The sequence below is a fragment of the Tursiops truncatus genome, chromosome 4, assembly GCF_011762595.2.
Source record: "Tursiops truncatus isolate mTurTru1 chromosome 4, mTurTru1.mat.Y, whole genome shotgun sequence".
NCBI classification, from domain to species: Eukaryota; Metazoa; Chordata; class Mammalia; order Artiodactyla; family Delphinidae; genus Tursiops; species Tursiops truncatus.
In genome coordinates, this window is record NC_047037.1 from 35,406,454 (window position 1) to 35,433,231 (window position 26,778).

General features: G+C 40.6%; 1 protein-coding gene across 3 annotated transcripts in view; it reads left to right on the plus strand.

Moving 5' to 3' along the window:
* Positions 1-26,778, plus strand: part of GMPS (guanine monophosphate synthase) — a 114,045-nt gene that overhangs the window by 4,630 nt on the left and 82,637 nt on the right. Inside the window, exons 2-3 of one of the 3 annotated variants that reach the window (XM_033855401.2) lie at positions 990-1,104; positions 11,974-12,102. In XM_033855401.2, coding sequence (XP_033711292.1) covers positions 12,058-12,102 — 45 coding nt within the window. In that variant the 5' untranslated portion in view covers positions 990-1,104; positions 11,974-12,057. The other 2 variants (XM_033855402.2, XM_073803821.1) reach the window with 2 other exon arrangements.

Sequence of the window (26,778 nt, forward strand, 5' to 3'; positions counted from 1 at the left end):
ACTCTTAGAACTGAGTTCCATGCCCATACTTATGATACTGATGACCATTTAGGTTCTTTCTGGTTTGATGGTTTGTTTTCCCAATACTCTCCCAAATACATACATAAAATGTAAAATTTATATCAATATTATAAATGTGTATAAAAATAAAACACATATATATTTTAGAAGTGAAATTTCTGGTTCGAAATATATATTTAAAATGTAATATATTACCAAATAGTCCTCCAAAAAGTTTTGTACTAATGTATACTGTTTAGCTGTGATTAATTGGATTTGCTTGCCCCCATCTACCCTTCGTATTTCAAACTTGTCAGTCTACACCAGTATGAAAGCACAAATATGTGATGTTATTTTAATTGTAATCTATTAATGATAAAAGCATATGTGCATGTTTATGATATCAATTTTTAAAAATTTTAGTTCTTCCTTCCTCTGACTTGAGGCTGAAGCTCTCAAAAACAAAAAAAGTTACTTATAACATATTATTATATGATTGTTGTTCACTATTGCCAACAAAAAAAAATGTCACTCACCATCTGGTTCTACAAGAATGAAGTTCACTAGCCACTGTAGTCACTAACCTTTAACACACCCTGAAAGGAATTCAGGGTGGAGATCAGAAATGAGGCACTCTATGCTCTGGGAAAACTGGCAGAACAGGCCTTCTCATAGTGAAATATTTTCAGGAGAAAATTTTATGAACCAAATTTCCTGCACCTTCACTTACCTAGAAAAGCACTAAAATCATTAACGGAGACATCTGCTCCTTGTGACTAGCAGCAATCTTCTACTGAGATGTGTGCTTGATTGCATATACCTCTTTGCCAAAATCACACATGTACTGACCTCCCCACCTTACCTCTTCTGAGTGCTTCCTCAGAACTCTCTGAAGGGCTGTCTCCCGGGCTATAGTCTATAGTCTTCAGTAACTCCCCAAATATAACTGAACTCAGAGCTCTCACATTGTGCTTTGTTTTTCCTTTCAGTTGACACCATCAATCCATTTTTGTTCCTTTGCTGGTATCCTGTTTTTCCATTTGGAAGCTTGTGGAGTTTTCTTTTTTTTTTCAGAGTTCAGAATTTTCACCAGAATGTGTGAAGGTATGTGCATGTATGTTTTTCTGTTAATCTTATTCAACATTTATTAGGCCTTTTTGAAGAAAGTTCCAAATCTTTCATGAATTAAGGGAAATTTTCTTTTATAATATATTTGATTTTTCCTTTTTTTCTTTCCTCTTCATTAACTCCTCCTGGAAATCCTAGTAAACTTTTAGTTTGTTTACTGGACTTATCTCTTTAGTCTTCTCTTACAACTTTCCCTTTTCTGTTTTGCTTTATGTTATTATAAACTTCCAAACTAGGTCTGTCCAAAACAAATTGGAATTGTATAGTTAAAATTTGTGCATTTTGCCAGGGGTTAGGGAGAGGGAGGAATGAGAAAGGGGAGCACAGATAATGTTTAGCGAAGTGAAAATACTCTGTATGACACCATAGTGATAGTTATATGTCATTATGTATTTGTCCAAACCCACAGAATGTATGACATCAATGTAAACTATGAACTTTGGGTGATAATGATATGTCAGTGTAAGTTCATCAGCTATCACAAATGTACCACTCTGTGATGTTGATGATGGGGGAGGCTGTGCATGTGTGGGAACAAGGGGCATATGGGAAATCTCTGTACGTTCTGCTCAATTTTGCTGAGATAAAATAAGCCTATTTTTTTAAAAACCTGTGCATTTCAAAATAATGTAAATTTATCTCATGAGAAAAATGACTGTAAAAAACTATTTGCATGAGGGTTGGAAGTGATGAAGGTTTGATGAATTAAGAATGGCAGATTATCAACAACTATTGACGTTTGGTGATATTGGAGTTCATTATACCATTCTGTTTATTTCATACATGTTCAAAATTCTATGTAATGAAAAGTAAGAAGAAAAACAAAACAAAACAAAAGTTGGTTAACAGCCTTAGTAGTTCTGCTATTTGGTCTGTTTCAGAAAACAAAAACAAAAGCAGAGAGAGAGAGAATTTAACTGGAAGGATATTGATGGCTTCCCAGAATCAGTGGAAGGCTGGGAGACCTAGCTTAGCAAAAACACAGAAACCAATGCAGCTTAAGGCTTGACAGCAGGAGTTATAGCTATGGATTTATAGGAAAATTTTGAAAAAAACTGCTCCAGGCCTGTGATCTCTGAGCTTCCAGCGTTTCCTGGGCTCTATTACAAAAATTAATACCACCATCTAGTGGCCTCTTCCTAAACCTGTGTGTAGTTGCAGATTTCTTGACTGCTTTTCCAGTTCACTATCATTCATATGCTAGTGGACTGGAATCTTTTATATATTCCTCAGAATTTTTTAATTGCTTTTTTCTTGGGGGGGTAAGGGGGATCAGGTTTACTGAGGTATAATTTATGTACAGTAAAACTTTAGTGTACAGTTCTATGAGTTTGGATAAATATAAACCATTTTCACAAATAGTTGTGTAACCACCACCATAATCAAGATATGGAATAGTTTCATCACTGCAAAAAATTCTTCTGTGCTCATTTGAAGCCAGCCTCTCCATCCAGCCCACAGTCCCTGGAAACCCCTGATATGTTTTTTTCTCCCTATAGTTTTATCTTTTCCAAAATGTCAAATAAATGGAATCGTACAATATGTAGCCTTTGAGTCTGGCCTCCTTCAGTCCACATAATGCATTGGGATTCATCCATGTTGCCGCCTGTATTGATAGTTCCTCCCTGAGTACCCCCCACCCCCCATTGTTTTTGGCTGAGTAGCCTTTCATTGTATGGATGTACCAACGTGTGTTTATCCATTCACCAGTTCAAGAACATTTGGACTATTTTCAGTTTTTGGAGATTATGAATAAAGTCACTATAAACACTTGCATATAGGTTTTTGTGTAAATAAAAGTTTCATTTCTCTTGGGCGCTTACCTAGGATAGGATTGCTGAGTTGTATGGTATGTGTATATTTAACTTTATAAGAAACTGCCAAAGTATTTTCTAAAGTAGTTGTGCCATTTTGCACTCCTGCCAGAAACATTTTTCTCTGCTTATGACCTTCTACCTGTTTTTCCAATATTGCCACATTTTACTTAAAATTTTTTTCTTCTCTCATTTTATGGGATTTCAGACGGCTGGGAAAATGATACCAAAATATTTAAAATAGCATATCATGTTTAGTAACTATTTGTACTGCCTAATTTGTGAATTTTGTCTCTACCTTTCTCAATTGGGGTCTTGGTAATTTTTGTTTTTATTTATTATAATGTGCTACATATACTTTAGAGATTAACATACCTGTTCTTCTGCTGTTAAAGTTTCCCTATCTCTTGTCATGTTCCAATGTACATGGTTTTAAAAATTAGGACAGAGTATATAATGCTTTACTAAATCATTGGGTACCCACAATGTGCTAGGCAGTGGAATATAGTCTGAAAATAACTAACATTTTGTACAGTGTTTTATCATTTACAGAGTGCTTTCATATATATTATTTAATGCTATATAAGGAAATTAAAAGAGGAGAAACACAATTGAAACAGGAGGGAAGGGGGCAGGGTACAACATTTAAAAGAATGACATAGCCATTGAGGATACAATATAAATTGATTAGAACCAACTAGGTCCAAGATGGCAGAAGATTCGCCTTCCAGTGGACCTTGAGCCTCATTATATGCTCATTGTAATGCATTAGCACATACTAAATGACACACCCACCAGCGCCATGACAGTTCTGAGGCTGACCATAAAAGGCTAAAAGGCAGGCGGTGGCCCAAATCCAGGAAACCCCTGCCCCTACTCCAAAATAGTTGTAATAATCCGGCCACTCATTAGCCTATGAAATTACCCAGCCCATAAAAACTAACCACCCCATATTTCGGGTAAAAACTAACCACCCCATATTTCGGGGCCTCTCGCCTTCTGAGATGGCCCACATTCTGTCTCTGGAGTGTTTTACTTCCAGGGCCGCTGTTGCTTTTTGAGATGAGAGCATTCTGTCTATGGAATGTGTATCTCTCTAAATAAATCCCTTCTTACTCATTACTTTGTCTCTCGCCGAATTCCTTCTGTGCTGAGACATAAAGAACCTGAGCTTTATGAAGTCCTGAGAGACCAGGTGTGCGATCTCAATTAAAAGACAGTGGGTTCAAGTCCCAATCTGGGTTTTGGCTGGGTTCGAGTCCCGTTTGAGTTGTACGATTTCACAATCACCCACAACCAAACATTCTTTTCATGTATATGTTGTGGACAATTAAAGGGTACAGAGAAATGTCAAAATGAACCATAGAAGGACAGTCAAAAGATGTGTTGAATTGGCTAAGGAATGAAGAAAGTTGGAGAATGAGGTAACAAATGTGTGAGTGGGAGGCTGGCAAGTGGGAGGCTGGCAGTGGGAGGCTGGCAAGTGGGAGGCTGGCAAGAAAGGAAGGCCATTCAAAGAGTTTTGGGTAAACATTCCCTTGGGTATCTTTACAATATACTTTCACATTTTTAAATAGTCTTTTGAAATGCTGCTTACCTATCTTTTCCAACAAGTTTTTCCCAGAGAAGGAATTTTACTTTGGGCAACTAACACTGCCACTAGGGAAAGAAATCTTAGGTAAAATGGGGGTAGGTTTGAAAAGGCAGACTTTGTGAAGTTTCCCCTTTCAGGAAAAGCATCTACTCTTGTAACAGTCCCTAAGTAAATTTGGGCCACGCCGCTTTTTTTTAAGCCTCAGATTTGTGGTGTCTTGGTTGAATTGAGGCTCTGAATGTAGAGCTTATTACCAGGAAGATGCAGAAGTTTAAACACATCAAGCTATTGGTTACAAATTGAGCCCAAAATATATGCGAAACTGAGTCCCCTTAAAACTGAGCTCCCCTGCCAAATTTATGATTAACCTCTCTACCCAAAACTTGATTCCCTTTCTTGTCCCACTCCTGTCCCTCTCAGGATTGAGAAGTATCAAAGAAAAGGGGGGATTGAAACTGAGCAGGACCATGCAGGGCCCTCGCACGAAGGCCCCTCCTGTCCCCAGTTCTTTTTTGAAAAAAAGAAAAGCCTTTGGCCTCCTAGGCCTTCCCTGAGTTCCAAAGAGCAGACTCAAGCAATTAAAAGGAAGTGAAGGAAACAAAGGAAAAGCAGTTAAGAAACAATAGTTTAGTGATAAAACAGAGTCCCAGTTCCTTCTCAAGGGCTATACATAACAATCTGACACATTGCGGGCCTCTCACTGCTGTGGCCTCTTCCGGTGCGGACGCGCAGGCTCAGCGGCCATGGCTCACGGGCCCAGCCGCTCCGCGGCATGTGGGATCCTCCCGGACCGGGGTACGAATCCGTGTCCCCTGCATCTGCAGGCGGACTCTCAACCACTGCGCCACCAGGGAAGCCCTGACACATATTTTGAGTTGTTTTTCAGGAACTAAGACCACCACCCAGGCAAAGGATGGTGGTTACCTTCTGAGCACAAGCACTAGGCCCCAGACTGGTTGGAACCACAAGGTTGGTGACGGAGATTCCTGAAACACCACCCTGTTACTTCACCACCAACCAATCAGAGGAAAGGCAGGTACCCTGCAGTCCTCATCCCAAATGTTGCCTTTAATAACCCTATCCTGGGGCTTCTCTGGTAGCACAGTGGTTGAGAGTCTGCCTGCCAATGCAGGGGACACGGGTTCGAGCCCTGGTCTGGGAAGATCCCATGTGCTGCAGAGCAACTGGGCCCTTGAGCCACAACTACTGAGCCTGCGCGTCTGGAGCTTGGGCTCCGCGACAGTGAGAGGCCCGCGCACCGCGATGAAGGGTGGCCCCTGCTCGCCGCAACTAGAGAAAGCCTACATACAGAAATGAAGACCCAACACACCCAAAAATAAATAAATAAATAAAAATTAAAAAAAAAAATAACCCTATCCTGAAAGCCATAGGGAAGTTCAGGGTTTTTGAGCATGAGCTGCCCGTTTTCCTCACATGGCACCTACAATAAACACTGTACTTTCCTTCACTACAACCTGGTGTCAGTAAATTGCCCTTACTGTGCGGCAGGTGAGTGGACCCAAGTTCAGTTCAGTAACATATGTACTTGTATAAGTATTATGATTCCTATTGCCAGAATACTAAATTCATGGACATTATGTAAAAAGTGATTTTGACATATGAAAACAGCTTAAAGTCCTAAATTTAAAAATTCCATGTAGGGACTTCCCTGGTTGTCCAGTGGGTAGGACTCTGTGCTCCCAATGCAGGGGGTCCAGATTCAATCCCTGGTCAGGGAACTAGATCCCGCATGCATGCCACAACTAAAAGTCCTCATTCCACAACTAAGGAGTCCGCATGCCACAACTAAGAAGTCTGCATGCTGCAACAAAGATCCCACGTGCTGCAACTAAGACCCAGCGCAGCCAAAATAAATAAATAAATATTTTAAAATTCCATGTAAAGTGTTATCATTACTTATACAAGAACAGAAAACATACTACATTTCAAAACCTGAAGAGCTTCATTTTCTTCACCCTCACTGTGAGCTATTTTATGAGTTACCATGTTTCATGCTTATATTTTCAGTTTTTAATATATGAACATGCCAATAGCAGCATTATTCACAATAGCCAAGATGTGGAAGCAACCCAAATGCCCATAGACAGTTAAAATGGATAAACGTATGTATATATATTTCATATAAAATAGAATTTTATTCAGTATTAAAAAGGAAGGCAATCCTTTCACATGTTACAACCTGGTTGAAACTTGAGGACATTATGCTAAGTGAAATAAACCAGTCACAAAAAGACAAATACTGTATGATTTGAGGTATTTAAAGTAGTCACATTCATAGAAACAGAAAATGGAATGGTGGTTATCAGAGGCTGAGTGGAGGAGGAAATGGGATGTGTTTTTTGCAGAATGAAAAAGTTATGGAGGTTTGTTGCACAACAATGTTAATATACGTAGCACTATTGAACTGTACACTTACAAATGGTTAAGATGGTAAATTTTATGTTGTGTATTTTTTTTACCACAATTAAATATATAAACACCCAGTGAATTTGTGCCATGAATTTTGTTAAGGATAACCAATTCAAAAAAATTCATCAAAATCATGGCACTGCAAACAGATGAAAGAAACAGTGGTTAACAGGGCCATTACTCTGCTTTAAAATGTGCCCAGTAATTCATGTGGCTTTAAAGATTGTTTGGCAATGTATATTTTGAATATTTAATAAACAATAAAAGGCTAGAGCCAGTCGGCCTGGTTTGAATCTCAGTTCTGTGGTTTACTGTCTATATAACCTTAAGTTAGTCTCTCTCTCTTGTCTTCTCAATCATAAAAGGGCAATGAGAAGATAATGTACCCATCTCATAGGACTGTTATGAGGATTAAATGAGTTGACATATGTAAGGAATTTAGAATAGGGCCTTGGCATATAAAGTGCTATGTAAGATTTACTACTACTACTACTGTTAAGCGTTTTCTTCATCACCAGTTTTAGAAATTTGTCAAAGGCAAGACACCAAAAATTGCATTCCTCCCTTTCCTAGAGATGATGAAGGGACAGGATTTGGCTGACTCATTTCTCACCAGGATGTCAGTTTGGCTCTAAGAGAAGGTGACCAAAATTTGAAAGAACAGTTGAGACAGAGGGCATAGCAGAGATAATCAATAAAAATATAATTATGATAATAACATTCAATGATCTGCTTTAATAAAATGTGACATTCAAAAATATGATTGTATCATATATGGGTGGTTATTTCATTACACAATCATCTGTTGCTTTATGAAAGGATTAATCATATGATTTTTAAACAATTAGCTTTTATGGTGTGTCTTATTTTTATTTATTATTTCAAACTTATAACAAAGTTGCAATAAAGAGCTCCCATAAACCCTTCTCTTAGAGCATTCAAGGTTTGCCAACTGACCCAATAGTACCCTTTATAGCAAAAGTTTCAATCTAGGTGCATGTATTTCTCTCAGCTTCAATCTAGAACAGTTCCATATACTGACCTTCATTTTTTTAAGATTACTGTAGCTGATTGTATTTTCCAAGCATTGCACCACATTTGCAGTTCCACATGCTCTTCCAGAACCCTCTCCTTGAATCTGGACAGGCCTTGTGACTTATTCCATGAATAGAATGCAGAGAAGTAAACGGTGACTTCAAGGCTAGACAGAAAAGGCTGCACAGCTTCTACCTGGTTCTCACTAGTTCTTTCTCTGTCTTGCTCTTGTGTGTGTGTCTCTCTCACACACTCACACTCCCTGGAAGTCCTGAGCTGACCCATAGGAAATCCAGTTACTGTGAAGCTGTGGTAATGGAGAGACCACATAGAGACAGAGATACCAGATGGGCTGCAGCTGTTCCAGCTCTCAGTTGTTGAGTCTCCCTGTTCAGGTGTTAAGAGATGTGAGTGGGAAAGCCTTCACATGATTCTAGCTCCCAGCCTTCGAGCCACTCTAGCTGAGGTCTAGTGGAGCTGTGCTCTGCACTGTATTAGCTGACACATTAGGGCAAAGAACAGCTGCTCCTGCTGAACCTGTCCAAATTGTAGTAAAATGAATAATGCTGTTTTAAACCACTAGATTCAGGGGTGTTTGTTGCAAAGCAAGAGATAACTGGAAAAATTACAGACCTGTTATTTTTTTAAACGTGCCTCCATTTGGGTTGGCTTGATGTTTACTCAACCTTAGGTTATACATTTTAGGCAAGCAGTACTGAAGTAATACTATGGTTGCCTCATTGCATTCATCAGGTGACACATGTTGATGATTTCTTCCTAACTTCGACCACTTGAGTAACGAGGTATCCTCAAGTTTTTCCACTGTAAAGTTACTATTTTCCTTGTCTAATTATTATTTTGTCGGGAGATACTTTGAGACAATGTAAATAAAACCTGTTCTTGATCCTACTTTCATCCACGAATTTTACCATCCATTGATCAGTTTCTTGTCTGAATTTATTATTTGTGTGATGGTTGCCAAATGATGACTTTCCTTTTTTTAAAATTAATTTTTATTTTATATTGGGGTATAGTTGATTTACAATGTTGTGTTAGTTTCAGGTGTACAGCAAAGTGATTCAGTTGTACATATACATATATCCATTCTTTCTCAGATTCTTTTCCCATATAGGTTATTACAGAACATTGAGTAGAGTTACCTGTGCTACAGTAGGTCCTTGTTGATTATCTATCTTACATAGTGTGTACAAATGATGATTTTCTAACTCAATTATTCCTTTGAACTTTATTAGTTGACTATTATACGGAACGGTTTTTTCTTCATTTAATCATTTATTTATATCATCAGAGACTGATGGATTCCTAATTTAATCAGAGAGTACAATCTGTTTACCATCGCTATTTTGATATATTGTTCCAGATTTGGCCAGTAAAATCTTTTCAAAGTGACTCTGTGTCCCTCTGAAATGTGCCCATCATTCTCTGAGCACTTCCTAACTTCCTGGCACAAAAAGATGTTCCTGGTCACCTTGTCCCTGCCTCAGTCCTGAGATCAGCCATTTCTCCAAGAAGTCCTGGTTCTTCTTGCTGGAGACCGGTATTTAGAAAACAGTATCTGGGTGCTAGGTTTGCTTGTTGCTACTGGATGTTACTGTTTCCAGGGCTTTTCTGTGGACAGAGACAAGTGAACAGGTAACACTGTAGAGGGTGGTGAGTAATGATGAAGGGGAAAGGATTATGGGGGCACAAAAGAGGAAGAGACATCTAACCCAAGACTTCGGGGTTGTGGGAAGGGGAACAGAAATATTCTAGATAAAAGACATTTCTGTGCAAAAGGCCCAAGTCAAGAGAGATCATGTCATATTTAAGGAATGAAAGAAGTTTAATATGGCTAGAGAGTAGAGTGAGGAGGGCAGTGGTAATAGCAGGCTACAAGGTAAAGTCAAATTTCCAAGTACCAAGTAAGCAATGTTAGAAGTTTTGGAGTTTATCCTGAGAGCAATGGGGACCCATTAAGAAGATTCTGGGCAAAGTATGTATGATCAACTTTAGAACAGTTGTCTTTAAGTTTTTTTTTTTTCTAACCCACATACCATCCTAAAATGATTTTGAAAAACTATGTACTTCCTTCCACATTTTAAGTTGACATCTAATATTCTTCGTAAGTTTAAAAGTTAATTTCTTTGTTAATGGCAGATTTAAAATATTAAACATTTGAAAAAAAATATTAAACATTTGAAAGATGAAATAAGATGACCATGGATTATACCTGAAATAAATATTTTATGATATGATACTCATCAAATCTGAAAAGTCATGTAAATTTTCTCTGTGGATTTTCTGAACTGTTTCTTTTAAAATGTATTGGTCCCAGAAACCACACAATTACATTTATAAGAATCAGCATTACTATTCTATGTTGCCTAAGTTGTTCTGAATTCAGGGCAATCTTCACCCTTAACCTTAATAATCATATAAAAATATTATAGGACAAAAAAAAATATTATAGGACAGGTAACAGAAGGAAGACCTTACAGGTTTAAGATGCCTCAACTAATCATTAAAACACTTCCACTTCTGCCAGAATGGAGTAACGAACTGGATGCACCCTCCTGGAAACAACAATAACAGAAAACTCGGACAAAATATATGCAACAATGGTTGCAAGATACTGGATATCAAGCAACAAAGGTCAGATCCCTGAGAGACAGGAAGCAAAAAAGATGAGCCCTTCAATTGCCTCAGCTTACTGCCTTGAGAATCTCCAGATTAAAGAAATAAACTTAACCATATCAATAATCACATTAAATGTAAATGGTATAAACACTCCAATTAAAGCAAGATGTAATTATGTGCTGTCTACAAGGAACACTTTAAACATAAAGACACAAACAGGATAAAGGGTTGCAAAAGATGTATCATGCCAAGAACCAGTCAAGAAAGCAGGCATGCTGGTTTGGACACAGTAGATGTCAGAGTGAAGAATATTACTGGGGATCTAAAAAATATCATTTCATAACTATAAAGGGATCAATAATGATTCTAAACATTTATGATCCTAAAAACAGAGCTTCAAAATACACAAAGCAAAAACTGATAGAACTGTAAGGAGAAACTGATAAAATCACAATTACCGTTGGAAATTTTAGTGACCCTCTTTCAATAATTGATATATAAAATGAACAGGAATTTAACAAGAATAGTCTTGAACAACGTTTTGTTTCAGACTTGAGTTTGGGACCCACTATGACATTTAACATCTAACTGAGGTTGTATACAGTGATAGGGACCTGGAGCTCAGAAGAGAGAGCTGTCATGACATACAGCCTATTAAGGGGTTTTTAAGCATCTCTCTCTCTCTCTCTCTCTCTCTCTCTCTCTCTCTCTCTCTCTCTATATATATATATATATTTTTTTTTTTTTTTGGTACGCGGGCCTCTCACTGTTGTGGCCTCTCCCGTTGAGGAGCACAGGCTCCGGACGCGCAGGCTCAGCGGCCATGGCTCACGGGCCCAGCCGCTCCGCGGCACGCGGGATCTTCCCAGACCGGGGCACGAACCCGTGTCCCCTGCATCGGCAGGCGGACTCTCAACCACTGCGCCACCAGGGAAGCCCGCAAGTTTATATTTTTAAATAAGTGCCCCAGGGAAACACAGGTGAAGAATAAGATGAGAAGAGGGCTAGGAATGGAAATACTGAAGAAAACCAATACTTACGTTTCCTCCTATAGGAAAGATATACAAAGAGGGACAAGAAATGTGATGGAGAAAAATCATGGAGGTAAAAAGACACCTCTATGGTGCCCTGTAAGGACATACAGTTTCAAGGAGGAAGGGGTGAATAGAGTCAAAAGCTTCAGAAGACTTAAGCTATAAGGATTCTGGTACATGCTGACATTCTTAGCTGTAAACACAAGTGACTACTAGAATATATTTAAATTAGGCATTATCTAATACAGATGGGGTTTAGCCAATCCTTAATGCCGGCACATCACATTCCATTCCATTCCAGGTGGATGTTAATGCAATTCTCCTATTGGTTACCACACTGTTCTCTGGATTGTTCACTCAGACCTATCAAGAGAACACAGTCTCCATGGCTTTAGAAAGTTCAAGTATCCATTTTTCACCTCGAAGAAAGGTAAGTAAAATACTTTCCTTGAGTGTGAGGTCCAGGAGGGCCTTGGGCCTTTTGATCCTGTAAATATTTTACTAACAAACTGTTTATCCCTTCCCAGGTCAGGTACCCCTTACCTCCTATATAGAGAGGCAAAAGCACATAATCTCACTGGGCCTCAAATTTTTTATTAGTAAAAGTGGATAAGAACATCAGTCTTACTGCACTACTTCCACGGGATTATTTAGAATAAAATGAGTTTTTGGAAGTCAGGGCAGTCTCACTCTAGCTCCTTAATACCTGGACTAGAGCTTGACACACAGCATGAGCTCAGCAAATATTGGCCACATTATAATATTAACTGAATATCTGTTAAAAGGCTTTGTAAACGGAAAGCCGCCCCAAGTGTTATTATTTATTCCCCAACCCTGGTTTAGACCCACAGGTGACCAAATTCAAGGTACTGTAATACTTGCATTGACGGGTATCAGTGAGTAGCTGGAGAGACTACAGTTCCTCCCTTTCCCACAAACAATCCAAATAAAAATACTGCTGTGCAAACAGAGCTCTACTCCGTCGGTCCAGTTTCCCACCAGGTTGCCACTCCCAAACCCCTTCCTTTTGGAAATTCTGCACCCGCTGTAGAACTTTTGAGGGACCTAAGTGATCAAATGTCACTTTTAAGTCCACGTTGAGGTCACCACGAAACTCTTCAAAGCAGCCTTGGCCTCCCCCATGACCCGCAACCTGGGATGAGGCCGCACCACCGGGTAAGCGTTCCCCAGCGACACAGCTCTCTGGAGGCCTCCTCTTCAGTGTCACCAGCCTCTCTCGCATTAAAGGCTGCGGGCCGGCGGGCCAACAGTAAGCGAACGGCAGCTTGGGTTTTTCTCCGATGCCGGCTTTAGTGGCGGGGGTGGGGCAGGGCGCCACCGGCCTTCCTCTCAGCGCCTGCTGCCGGGTACGGGGGCGGGACCGGGGCAGCTAAGCTGGGCGCCGCGGGCTCCTCCTCCAAAGGGCGGGCCAGACAGGGGCGGGGGCGCGGCCAGGCGCCGCAGGCCCCTCCTCTTGTGGGTGGGCAGGCCTGAGACCCGCAGGTTTCTTCTACCGGGGGCGGGCCTCGGCGGTCCGGACGGACCTGGAGGCGGGGCCGGACGCCGAAGTCCCCTCCTCCAGAGGCGGGCTTATTGGGCTGCAGCAGCAGTGGCGGCGGCGGCGGCAGCTGCGGGTGTTCGCTGCTCGGCAGCCTAGCCACAAGGGCTCTGGCTCCTCCCAGTGGCCGGCCAGTGCGGAAGCAGGAGGCGGGGGCAGCGTGCGCGCTGCTGGTCTGTGCTCTCCCGCGGCGCTGGGGCCCGTGCTCCGCAACTGCTGCTCCACTCGGCGCTTCGCAGGCGGCCAGCTCCTCTCCGCGCCTCCCGCCCGCTCCTCGACCAGGCCTCCTCCTCAGCCCCGGCCCGTGGCGTCGACCCCACCGGCCCTCTCCCGCCCCGTCTCATCTCTGGCCGCCGCCGCCGCCGCCCCAGCCCCGATGGCTCTGTGCAACGGAGACTCCAAGGTCAGTCTCTGGCGTGGGGGGTCCCTGCCTCACCGCTTCCGGACGGAGGCAAGGCTCCGGGGCCGGGGCGCCACCGCGCGGGGCCCTTCCCCGCCTCCTCACCCCAGCCCGCCAGCGGAGCCCTGCGGCCCTGGCAGCGGCGCGTCGGAGAGCCTCCAGTCGGGGCCTGTGGCATGTTTTCTCCTCGGGAGCGGCAGGTGCTTTGTTGATTTTTGTCTGCGTGTCGGGGTTCCTGCGCCCGCTGAGCTCCTGGCGTCGGGGAGGGCGTCAGCTTCCTGTGGTCGCGCTGCTGGCCCCAGCCTCCCCCGCGTCGCTGTGGGGCTCAGAGCCCGCGGAGCGCGGTCGGAGGGTGGGGGTAGGGAGGCGAGCGGGCGTCTCTGTGTGTGTGTGTGTGTGTGTGTGTGTGTGTGTGTGTGTGTCTGTCTGTCTGTCTGTCTGCCTGTCTGTCTGTGAGGGGGGCTTCCTCAGCCCTCACCCAGCCCCTTCGGGAGTCGGGCAGCCTTTTGTGGAGCTCCCGGGGCCCGCCGAAGGCAGAGCGGGGTCGGGGCCTCGCGTGCGGCGTTGGAGCTGGGCGGGCCTCCAGTCTTCCCGCCACCCCGTTTCCCGCCTGCCCTCGGTGGGGCTCGCCGGGTTTCCCCCCTTGGGGTCCGCGGCGGCGAGACCGGCCCTGGATGAGGCCGCGTGACCGCGCGCCCTCTCCCCAAGCCCCCGTCAGCGCCCTCCCGGGGTCGGGGCCGGTGTCCGGAGGGTCGCTCACTCCGTTCCCCTCCCCCCATCCTTCTCCGAGGGATGGAGCGTGTGTCCAGCCCCGCCCCCATCCCGCTCACTCCTTATTTTTCAAGTTGGTTTGCGATGGGACCCGCTCCCGGCCTTTGCGAGCCCCTTCCGGGACGCAGGCCGCCGCCACCGCGCCCGGGAACCGGGGGGGTCGCGAGTCCCGGGTGCGGGAGAAGTTAACTCAATGTGCCGAGTGGAGGGAGTAGTTTGGGCCGCCTCTGCGTTTCTCGTCACCTCCGACGCACTTCTTCAGACCCTCTTCTTTCGTCTCGCTTCTGAATCGAGTACCTTCGCTTTCACTTCTGTGTTAAAATTTTCGTTGGCCTGGAGTTCTCTCAGACCCGCACAATCAGTGTTGTCAGCGGGAACCCGCGCGATTTTGAATTGCGATTTAAGCGAAATTTACCTCCCACACGCTGTTTAGGGCCCGGCTAAAAGAAATTACTTCATTACGTTTCATTCAGGATGTGTGGAACTTTAAACACCAGGTGGGAATTGGTGTTCTAAGTCAGGTAGAATTGTCTTTTCGGCAGTATTCTCTTATAAAGGTGGTGTCTAGTCACATCTTAGTGGGTCCTCTCCATTAGTAATTGCTTACTCTCTAGTAAACATTCAAATAAGTATTAGTTGAACAAATTAGTAAAGATTAAGGTAGCTGATAAACTCCTTTAAACCGAGGAAAACTAATGCTCAGACTAGTTGGAGCTCTTTCTCAAGATCATAAAGGGGAATGAAGACACGCTAACCCTTAGTTTTTGGCCTCAGAAGCTTATGTAAACCTCAACATACAGCTCTTTCCTGTACACTAGTTAACTTACAAAGCATTTTTCTTCTCCCTTTAATTTTGAGCCATAAAATCATTGAAAAGATTCATCTTTGTGCTAGTAGAGGAAATGACTGTGTTATTAGGAGGATTCAAACCTAATTTACAGACTTTGAAAAATATGTGCTGATTTGAAAACAGTATTTACACAAAATTGAGTGACAGCAGGAAGTTAAAAGATTCAGTTTCCAAGTTACCTGACTCCGGTGTACAGAACATACAGTATTCTTGCTAGCTGGTGTGGGTTTTTTTTGTTCAACTTGAATTTTAAAGAGAATCTTATAAGTTTGATATATCTGAGACCCAGGTGAATTGCTGGTTACCTTATTTTTATTTCAAGGTTCTTTATGTTTTGTAGCATAAGCAAGCATGTGTCTTCTTTTTTTTTCTTTCTTTTTTTTTTCCCCCCGGCTGTGCTGCTTGGCTGCTTGTGGGATCTTACTTCCCAGACTAGGGATCCAACCTGGGCCCAGGCAGTGAAAGTGCCGGGTCCTAACAACCGGACTGCCAGGGAATTCCCATTGTTGTTGTCTTTTTTACTTTACTAACAATTAGATGTAAAACAAATTGAAAGCATTTTCAAGAGGAGCAATCCAGGAAAATAACATTTCATCACATCTATGATTATTTCATGAACTCCTAAGGAGGGGAAAAAAAAAACCCTATAAGTAAGCTATAATATGTAAATACTTTCTGATGATATGATCAATGATGTGTCATTGATCATAAGAAACATTTAAGTAAAGAGATGTTTAAATATGGGGGGGGTTGCAGAGTAAAGTAAGTGAAATATGATATTCTGAGAGGTCCACCCAGAAATCTAAGTAGGCATCTATTTTCCATAGCTTACCACTGAAACCACCTTTCCCTCTGGTGTGAAATACAGGTACTGGACCCAAGCTTACGTTGTACATCTATTGTGCCTCTGACAGTTGTGTGTAAATCTTAGTTGATAAATTAAAGTGGGGAAAGAGCTCATTTTGATTCCTGTTCTGGTACATCTCAGTATTTTTCAGGGTTTTTGAAAAAGACATTTTTGCATGATAGAAATTAGGGAGAGACCTACCTAAATTCTGTAAAAGGATTTGGGCTGTTTTCATTAGTTTTACCCACAGAGTATCATTTTAGAGCTGGAAAGGACCTTTATGAGTTCTAGCTTCCTAAGCTGAAAAAACATAGCTGGCTTTTCTTTTTCTTGAGGGCTACTGTGGTTAACCATCCAAGGCAGAGATTATTCTTTTCCTTAAACAGCTGATATAATGTTATTTAGTTAAGATCTTATCTCACATAAACAAGAGCATAGGCAGTCAGCTTTTCTTTAAAAAGTTTTTACAACTATTCAGTGTTGTATATGAATATATGTATGTAGCAAACATTAGACATAGTAACTTTTTTCAGTTTTATTAAGGCAAGATTATAAGAGTAATGTTCTTTGGACTACTTGTCAAGTTTCCCACTTTTAGTCCCATCTAAGTCTTAGACTCTTTTTTTAAAAAAACATCTTTATTGGAGTATAATTGCTTTACAATGGTGTATTAGTTTCTGCTTTATAACAAAGTGAATCAGCTATACATATACATATATCCCCATATCTCCTTCCTCTTGTGTCTCCCTCCCACCCTCCCTATCCCATACCTCTAGGTGGTCACAAAGCACCTAGCTGATCTCCCTGTGCTATGTGGCTGCTTCCCACTAGCTATCTATTTTAAATTTGATAGTGTATATATGTCTATACCACTTTCTCACTTCGTCCCATCTTACCCTTCCCCCTCCTTGTGTCCTCAAGTCCATTCTCTACATCTGCATCTTTATTCCTGTCCTGCCCGTAGGTTCTTCAGAACCTTTTTTTTTTAGATGCCATATATATGTGTTAGCATACAGTATTTATTTTTCTTCTGACTTACTTCACTCTGTATGACAGTCTCTAGGTCCATCCACCTCACTACAGATAACTCAGTTTTGTGTCTTTTTATGGCTGAGTAATATTCCATTGTATATATGTGCCACATCTTCTTTATCCATTCATCTGTTGATGGACGCTTAGGTTGCTTCCATGTCCTGGCAATTGTAAATAGAGCTGCAATGAACATTGTGGTATGTGACTCTTTTTGAATTACGGTTTTCAGAGGGTATATGCCCAGTAGTGGGATTGCTGGGTCATATGGTAGTTCTATTTTTAGTTTTTTAAGGACCCTCCATACTGTTCTCCATAGTAGCTGTATCAATTTACATTCCCACCAACAGTGCAAGAGGGTTCCCTTTTTTCCACACCGTCTCCAGCATTTATTCTTTGTAGATTTTTTGATGATGGCCATACTGACTGGTGTGAGATGATATCTCATTGTAGTTTTGATTTGCATTTCTCTAATGATTAGTGATGTTGAGCATGCTTTCATGTGTTTGTTGGCAATCTGTATATCTTCTTTAGAGAAATGTCTATTTAGGTCTTCTGCCTAGTTTTGGATTGGGTTGTTTGTTTCTTTGATATTGAGCTTGCAGGAGCTGCTTGTAAATTTTGGAGATAAATCCTTTGTCCGTTGATTCATTTGCAAATATTTTCTCCCATTGTGAGGGTTGTCTTTTCATCTTGTTTATGGTTTCCTTACCTGTGCAGAAGCTTTTAAGTTTCATTAGGTCCCATTTGTTTATTATTTTATTATTTTTTTTACGGTATGTGGGCCTCTCACTGTTGTGGCCTCTCCCGTTGCGGAGCACAGGCTCCAGACGCGCAGGCTCAGTGGCCATGGCTCACAGGCCCAGCCGCTCCGCAGCATGTGGGATCCTCCTGGGCTGGGGCACGAACCCATGTCCCCTGCATCCGCAGGTGGACTGTCAACCACTGCGCCACCAGGGAAGCCCTGTGTTTGTATTTTTTATAGAATTTTTCCTGTAATTGATATCTAGTGTTATAGCATTGTGGTTGGAAAAGATACTTGATACGATTTCAATTTTCTTAAACTTACCAAGGCTTGATTTGTGACCCAAGATATGCTCTATCCTGGAGAATGTGCCGTGTGCACTTGAGAAGAAAGTGTAATCTGCTGTTTTTGGATGGAATGTCCTATAAATATCAATTAAATCTATCTGGTCTGTTGTGTCATTTAAAGCTTATGTTTCCTTATTAGTTTTCTGTCTGGAGGACCTGTCCATTGGTGTAAGTGATGTTTTTAAGTCCCCCCACTATGATTGTGTTACTGTCGATTTTCTCTTTTATAGCTGTCAACAGTTGCCTTATGTGTTGAGATGCTCCTATGTTGGGTGCATATATATTTATAATTGTTATATGTTCTTCTTGGATTGATCCTTTGATCATTATGTAGTGTCCTTCCTTGTCTCTTGAAACATTCTTTATTTTAATGTCTATTTTATCTGATATGAGTATTGCTACTCCAGCTTTCTTGTAATTTCCATTTGCATGGAATATCTTTTTCCATCCCCTCACTTTCATTCTGTATGTGTCCCTAGGTCTGAAGTGGGTCTCTTGTAGACAGTATATATACGGGTCTTGTTTTTGTATCCATTCAGCCAGTCTGTGTCTTTTGGTGGGAGCATTTAATCCTTTCACAGTTAAGCTAATTATCGATATGTACATTCCTATGACCATTTTCTTAATTGTTTTAGGTTTGTTATTGTAGGTCTTTTCATTCTCTTGTGTTTCCTGCCTAGAGAAGTTCCTTTAGCCTTTGTTGTAAAGCTGGTTTGGTGTTGCTGAATTCTCTTGGCTTTTGCTTGTCTATAAAGATTTTAATTTCTCTGTTGAATCTGAATGAGATCCTTGCTGGGTAGAGTAATCTTGTTTGTAGGTTTTTCCCTTTCATCACTTTAAATATGTGCTGCCACTCCCTTCTGGCTTGCAGAGTTTCTGCTGAAAGATCAGCTTTTAACCTTTTGGGGATTCTCTTGTATGCTATTTGTTGTTTTTCCCTTGCTGCTTTTAATATTTTTTCTTTGTACTTAATTTTAGATAGTTTGTTTGATTAATATGCATCTTGGTGTGTTTCTCCTTGGATTTATCCTGTATGCGACTCTCTGCTCTTCCCGGATTTGGGTGGTTATTTCCTTTCCCATGTTAGGGAAGTTTTCAACAATAATCTCTTCAAATATTTTCTCAGTCCCTTTCTTTTTCTCTTCTCCTCTGGGACCCCTGTAATTCGAATGTTGGTGCATTTAATGTTGTCCCAGAGATGTCTAAGACTGTTCTCAATTCTTTTCATTCTTTTTTCTTTATTCTGCTCTGTGTTAGTTATTTCTACTATTTATCTTTCAGGTCACTTATCCATTCTTGTGCCTCAGTTATTCTGCTATTGATTCCTTCTAGAGAATTTTTAATTTCATATTGTGTTTTTCATCATTGTTTGTTTGTTCTTTAGTTCTTCTAGGTCCTTGTTAAATGTTTTTTTGTATTTTTTCCAGTCTCTTTCCAAGATTTTGCATCATATTTACTATCATTACCCTGAATTCTTTTTCAGGTAGACTGCCTATTTCCTCTTCATTTGTTTGGTCTGGTGGGTTTTTACCTTGCTCTTTCATCTGATGTGTGTTTCTCTGTCTTGTAATTTTGCTTAATTTACTGTGTTTGGGGTCTCCTTTTCACAGGCTGCAGGTTCATAGTTCCTGTTGTTTTTGGTGTCTGCCACCAGTGGCTCAGGTTGGTTCAGTGAGTTGTGTAGGCTTCCTGGTGGAGGGGACTAGTGCCTGTGTTCTGGTGGATGAGGATGCATCTTGTCTTTCTGTTGGGCAGGACTGCGTCCGTTGGTGTGTTTTTGGGTGTCTGTGGCCTTATGATTTTAGGCAGCCTCTCTGCTAATGGGTGGGGTTGTGTTCCTATCTTGCTGGTTGTTTGGCATAGGGTGTCCAGCACTGTAGGTTGCTGGTTCTTGAGTAGAGGTGGGTTTTAGCATTGAGATGGAGATCTCTGGGAGAGCTTTCCCCGTTTGATATTACGTGGAGCTGGGAGGTTTGTGGTGGACCTGTGTCCTGAACTCGGCTCTCCCACCTCAGAGGCATAGGCCTGATGCCCAGCTGGAGCACCACTACCCTTTTGGGAAGTCTGAGGTCTGCTACCAGCATTCACTTGGTGTTCTGTAGGAGTGTTCCACATATAAATGTATTTCTGATGTATCTGTGGGGAGGAAGGTGATCTCCATGTCTTACTCCTCCACCGTCTTGAAGGTCTCTTCCTAAACCTTAGACTCTTTTGGAGTAGATGTAAGACCTGCCCTACCACCTTCACTGAGATGTTGACTACAGTATATCATACTTGAGTTAAAGGTTTTTTATTATAAATACTTATTGATTACATGTGATATAGAATCTTTAATGACATCTAATGTTGAAAATTTAAATCTGCCATTTTCAAATTTAAGTTTTGAACTGAATGAAAAGATGACCTGAGATTTTTATTTGGGGTTCATTGAGAATGAAAAAACTATCCTTCTATGATAACCCTATAGTACATTTTTTTCAAAGGTCAAAGTTGGATATTTGTTTTTCCTCCAGATTTTGTCCTGTCTGTTAAGGTATTCATCTAGAATGTAAGAGCTGTTATGGGCAAAAGGAATGTTTTTTATTGTTTTCTGTTCTTAGACTTGAAAGGTTTTGAAATGCCTCCAGGAACCTCGGATCACCTTGGGCCAACTTGTCTCTTAAGGAAAATAATTGTCTTTTAAGAATTAAAAAAATACATAGTTTTGTCCTATACTCGTTCAAATGTGTTTGATACTTTTTAAGGCTATTTAATGAGTTATATTTTAAAAGATGCCGTTTGAAGTAATGAATAATTATTTGCTATCCAAAACAATGGAGTTTTTCTTTGTTAAGGTACTTAAACTGTTTTCATGCCTCCTTCTAACCTAAACTCTGTTTAGATGCTCAAAGTCAATGAAGTCCTCAGGGTTAATATGTGATTCTGAAGCACTTTATGATTCTGAAGCACTTTATGAATCAACAAAGAAGTAATAGAACTTAGAATCTTTGTATCACATATATAGTTTTAGGTTGTATAGAATGTTCATCTCATGTAGAATTGGTTTGGTTTTTTTGTATTTGTTTAAGAATCACGGCAGTTCAAAAATAGCTTTATTGTAGTAGTAGTGTGATATTAGTTAGTTTTCTGGTTGGCTGACCTTTGCCATCCCTTCGGGTTCATGGTTTTGAGGACCCAGGAGATGCTTTATGTAGTTATGTCTATGAATTCCCTCATGTAGTCCACTACAACTTGACAGGGAATAAGGTCGTTGTTTATTGTAGTGTGACCATATACTCTTTGTGTAAACTGGAGCACTTGAGCATAAAAGGAGATGCTAAAAATAATTTAAATTTATAATAATTGCTGTGAAATGTCACCAAATAAAATAAATATTTGCTGTATCGTGTAAATCCAATTAAATAAATAGCGAAACTACTGTAGCATTAAGTGCAGATTACTCTCTCTGTACATTAGGCACAGGAATACACAGAGTCTCTTTCCTGTATGTATTTCACGAACACCTTACAAACACCTTACATATCCCACTGACCCAGCTGATGGAGGCCTGGAGGTTATGCGCATTTTGCAAGCTGAAGAATAGCTGTGACACAACTAGCATGTACACCAAGTGGCTGGCCGGGACAGCAGCTTCAAACATTCTGCTATCAGCACCCACATCTGGATAGAGTTAGTGTCCAGGCGTACTTCTTTGATCAGGAAAGGGTCAGGAAAGAGAGAGATGGGTTCTCAGTGGTTGGTTTTTAGATTGAACCAGAAGTTGAAGTGAGAACTCTGTTAACTTCACCTGTACTCCACAGAGTACTAGGCAAAGCCATGGTAGAAGGTGGAAGTATAAAGTGGAAATATAACAAACCCATACTATCTTACTTTAATGCAGTTATTCATAATAATATTTAAAAAATGAAAAACATGAGACAATTGTTAAGTTGGGTGGGATGTGGGAATAACAGCTCTAAATTAGTACAGTCCTGGGCAAACTGGGCCATGTGGTCACTCCAGTTATAGAGTACATATCATCCTGAATTTGGATCTTGATTTCTCTAGTGACATGTATTTAAAATTTGGCTAAAATTCAAGCCTAATGTGTATACATTAAAATATTTTTTTTCTGAATTAGTAACTATTCTGGGAGTTATTCTAAACTTCTTAAAAATTAAGTGTCAGGACTTCCCTGGAGGCGCAGTGGTTAAGAATCTGCCTGCCAGTGTAGGGGACGCGGGTTCGATCCCTGGTCTGGGAAGATCCCACATGCTGTGGAGCAGCTAAGTACATGTGCCACAACTACGGAGCCTGTGCTGTAGAGCCCATGAGCCACAACTACTGAAGCCCGTGTGCCCTAGAGCCTGCACTGCAACTACTGAGCCCACCTGCCACAACTACCGAAACCTTCTAACTTTAGAGCCCGCGTGCTGCAACTACTGAGCCCGTATGCTGCAACTACTGAAACCTGCGTGCCTAGAGCCCGTGCTCTGCAGCAACAGAAGCCACCACAATGAGAAGCATGCGCACCCCAACGAAGAGTAGCCCTCGCTCGCTGCAACTAGAGAAAACCCGCGTGCAACGACGAAGACCCAATATAGCCAAAAAAAAAAAAAAAATTCAGTGTCAAATTACTTGCTTTCTAAAACTTGAGAACCAGCAATGTTGAAACTGGCCAAAAGGTAAAATAATCTGCTCTAGTCTGCCATAACATTTGCAGAGGATGTTTCCCAAACCTTTAAAACTGCCTGGACATGTAAAATTCCCTATTTGTCCTGTTTGCCAACAGGTGAACAGAATCCTTTTTATTCTCAAAACTCAACGGAGGTTTACGTAAAATTAAGTCACCCTCACCTTGTTTGTAATTTGGAGAACTAATTCTTATTCTCTGAGTTTCGTTGTGAATGTAAATCAGGGACTCCAGAATTCTAAAATCCGCTTTGGACAACTTTTGGGTGAACAGTCCCTAATTAATTTGGGAGACTCTAGATGCATAAAAATGGTTGTGGATAGATCATTGTTTTGGTGTGTTATTGGTGATGGTGAAACTTTTTTATGCTGTGATTTTTCCTGCTTTTAACATTTCATGAAAAATTTCAGACAAGCAGGTTAAAAGAAATTTTAGTCAACATTTGTGTCCACCACCTAGATTCTACCATACTTTTCTCAAAAAAATTTATTTTTGTAAAAGCTTAATTCAGATATAATTCAAATACCATAAAATTCTGCCCTACCCCCGTTTAAATGGCACAATTCAATAGTTATTAGTATATTCACAGATTTGTGCAGCCATCACCACAGTCTATTTTTAAACATTCTCATTACCCCCAAAAGAAATTCTGTATCCTTTACCAGTCAGTCCTCATTCCCCCCACCCGCCGCCTCTCCCTCCCAACCCTAGGCAACTACTAATCTATTTTCTATAGATTTGCCTACTTTGGACATTTTATATGACTAGAATCTTACAATATGTGGTCTCTTGTGACTGGCTTCTTTTATTTAACATAATGCTTTCAAAGTTCATATGTCTGGTAGTATGTGTAAGTACTTTATTCCTTTATTAGCAAATAATATTCCATTGTATGGATATAGCACCTTTTATTTATCTATTCATCAGTGGATGGACATTGGGTTGTTTACATTGTTTGGCTATTATGGATAATGCTGCTATGAATATTCCTGTATAGCTTTTTATATAGAAATAATTTTTCATTTCTCATGGGTATATACCTAGAAGGGGAATTGCTGGGTCATGTGGTAATTTTATATTTAACCTTTCGGTGAACTGTCAGACTGTTTTCCAAAGTGGCTGCAGTATTTTACATTTCTGACAGCAGTATATGAGGTTCCAATTTCTCCACATCCTTGTTAACACATGTCTTTTTGATTATAGCCATCATAGTGAGTATGAAGTGATATTTCATTGTGGTTTTGATTTGCATTTCCCTACTGAAGGATTATCATGAGCATCTTTTTGTGTGCTTATTGACCATTTGTATATTTTATTGGAAGAAATGTCTGTTCAGATCTTTTGCCCATTTTGAAGATGGGTTATTTGTCTTTTTACTGAGTTGTAAGAATTCTTTATTTTAGTGACAGGTCTCTTATCAGAAATATGATTTGCAGATATTTTCTGCCATTCTATATGTTGTTTTTCACTTTCTTAATGATGTCTTCTGCCAAACAAAAGCTTTTTTAAAAAAATTTTTTTTAAATAGGCCTAGCTAATTTTGTTTATTTACTTATTTTATTTTTGGCTGTGTCAGGTCTTAAGTTATGGCATGCGGGCTTCTCTCTAGTTGTGGCGTGCGGGCTCAGTAGTTGTGGTGCATGGGCTTAGTTACCCTGTGGCACGTGGAATCTTAGTTCACTGACCAGGGACCGAACAGGCATCCCCTGCATTGGAAGGCGGATTCTTAACCACTGGACCACCAGGGAAGTCCCATAAATCTTCTAGTTTTCATGAAGTGCTACTTATTTTTTAAAATTTTGTCACTGTGCTTTTGTTGTCATATCTAAGAAACATTTCTTAATTCAAGATCCTGAAGAGTTTGTGCAATTGCCTATGCTTTTTAAAAGTTTTATAATTTTGATTTTTATATTTAGGTCTTGCATCTATTTTAGCTAATTTTTGTATATGCTATAAGGCAAGGTACCAACTTCATTTTTTAAATTTGTGGCTGTCCACTTGTTGCAGTACTGTTTTTTGAAAAAAATATTATTTTACTTTTGAATGACCTTGGCACCCTCCTCAGAAATCAGTTGACCGTTTATTTTTGGACTCTAGTTCTGTCCCATTATCTGTATGTCATCCTTTTGCCAATATCACATTGTCTTCATTTTGTAGCTTTGAAATTGGGACATGTGAGTCTGCCAGCTTTGTTCTTCTTTTCTAAGCTTGTTTTGGCTATTCTGGGTCCCTTGACTTTATGTATGAATTTTAGGATAAGCTTATCAATTTCTGCAAAGGATTTTGATAGAGATCACATTGAATCTGTGGATCAATATGGGGATTAGTACTATCTTAACAGTATTAAGTTTTCTGACGCATACATGGGATGTTTTCCCACTTATGTCTAAATCTTTCAGTAGTGTTACATAGCTTTTTAAGTATAGGTTTTGCACTTCTTTAGTCAAATTGTTTTATTCTTTTTGATGATATTGTAAGTGGAATTTTAATCTTAATTACATATTTGGATTGTTTATTACAAGTGTATACAGTTGATTTTTGTGTATTTATTTTGTATCCTACTACCTTACCAAACGTTTTTATTCTAATAGTATATTAATGGAACTCTCAGGATTTTCTTTATATAAGATCATGTCATCTGCAAATAGAGATAGTTTTACTTTTCCTTTCCATTCTGGATACTTTTAATTTCACTTTCTTGCTTAATTGCCCTAATTGCCTTAATTTCTTGCCTTAATTGCCCTGCCTAATACCTCATACTTTTGCATAGAAGTGGTGAGGGCAGAAATCTTTGTTCCTGATCTTAGTTGAGGGGAAAGCATTTAGTCTTTACCCATTAAGTGTAATGTTGACTGTGGGTTTTTCATATATGCTGTTTATCAGATTGAGGGCATTTCCTTCTGTTCGTTTGTTGATTGTCTTTATTATGTTAAGATGTTGGATTTTTGACAAATGCTTTCTCTGCATATATTCTGACCATCATATGGTTTTTGTTCTTTATTGTGTGGATACGTTAGATTAATTGATTTTGGGATATTAAACCAAACTTGCATTCCTGGGATAAATCTCACTTGGCCATGGTGTATAATCCTTTTTTGTAAGTTGCTGGATTTGGCTTGTTAGTTTTGTTGATTTTTACATCTACATTCATAAGAGGTAATGGCTTGAGGACTTCCCTGGTGGTCCAGTGGTAAAGAATCTGCCTTCCAATGCAGGAGACACGGGTTCGATCCCTGGTCATGGAACTAAGATCCCACATGCTGCAGGGCAAATAAGCCTGGGCGCCACAACTACTGAGCTCCTGTGCCACAACTAGAGAAGAGAAAACCTGCACACCCCAACTAGAGAGAAACCTGCGTGCCGCCGCGAAAGAGCCTGTGTGCCACAACTAAGACCCGATGCAGCCAAAATATGGAAAGAAAGAGATAATGGCTGGGAGTTTTCTTGTGATGTCTTTGGTTTTGGTATCAGGACAGTACTCTGGCTTCATAGAATGAGTTGGGATACCATTCACTTTTTTTTTTTTTTTTTTTTTTTTGGCTGTGCCCTGCGGCACGTGGGATCTTAGTTCCCTGACCAGGGATTGAACCCGTGACCCCTTCAGTGGAAGCCGGGAGTCCTAACCACTGGACCACCAAGGAATTCCCTACCATTTACTTTTTATTAAACTTGCTTTGTGTGATCAGTTTTTGGACTGAGACCCTAGTTTACATTTTAGTGGATCATTTTCATATTAATGCATTACTGTATTGAACTGTGAGATATGTTCCTTCCAAGTCCAACATCTGATTGGGTAAAATAAGGCACAAGACTTAGAGCATCACACTGAAGAAGATAGCTCTTTTAGAGGTAATTGGTATACTTTGAGTGGATGTAGCTTGGGTTAG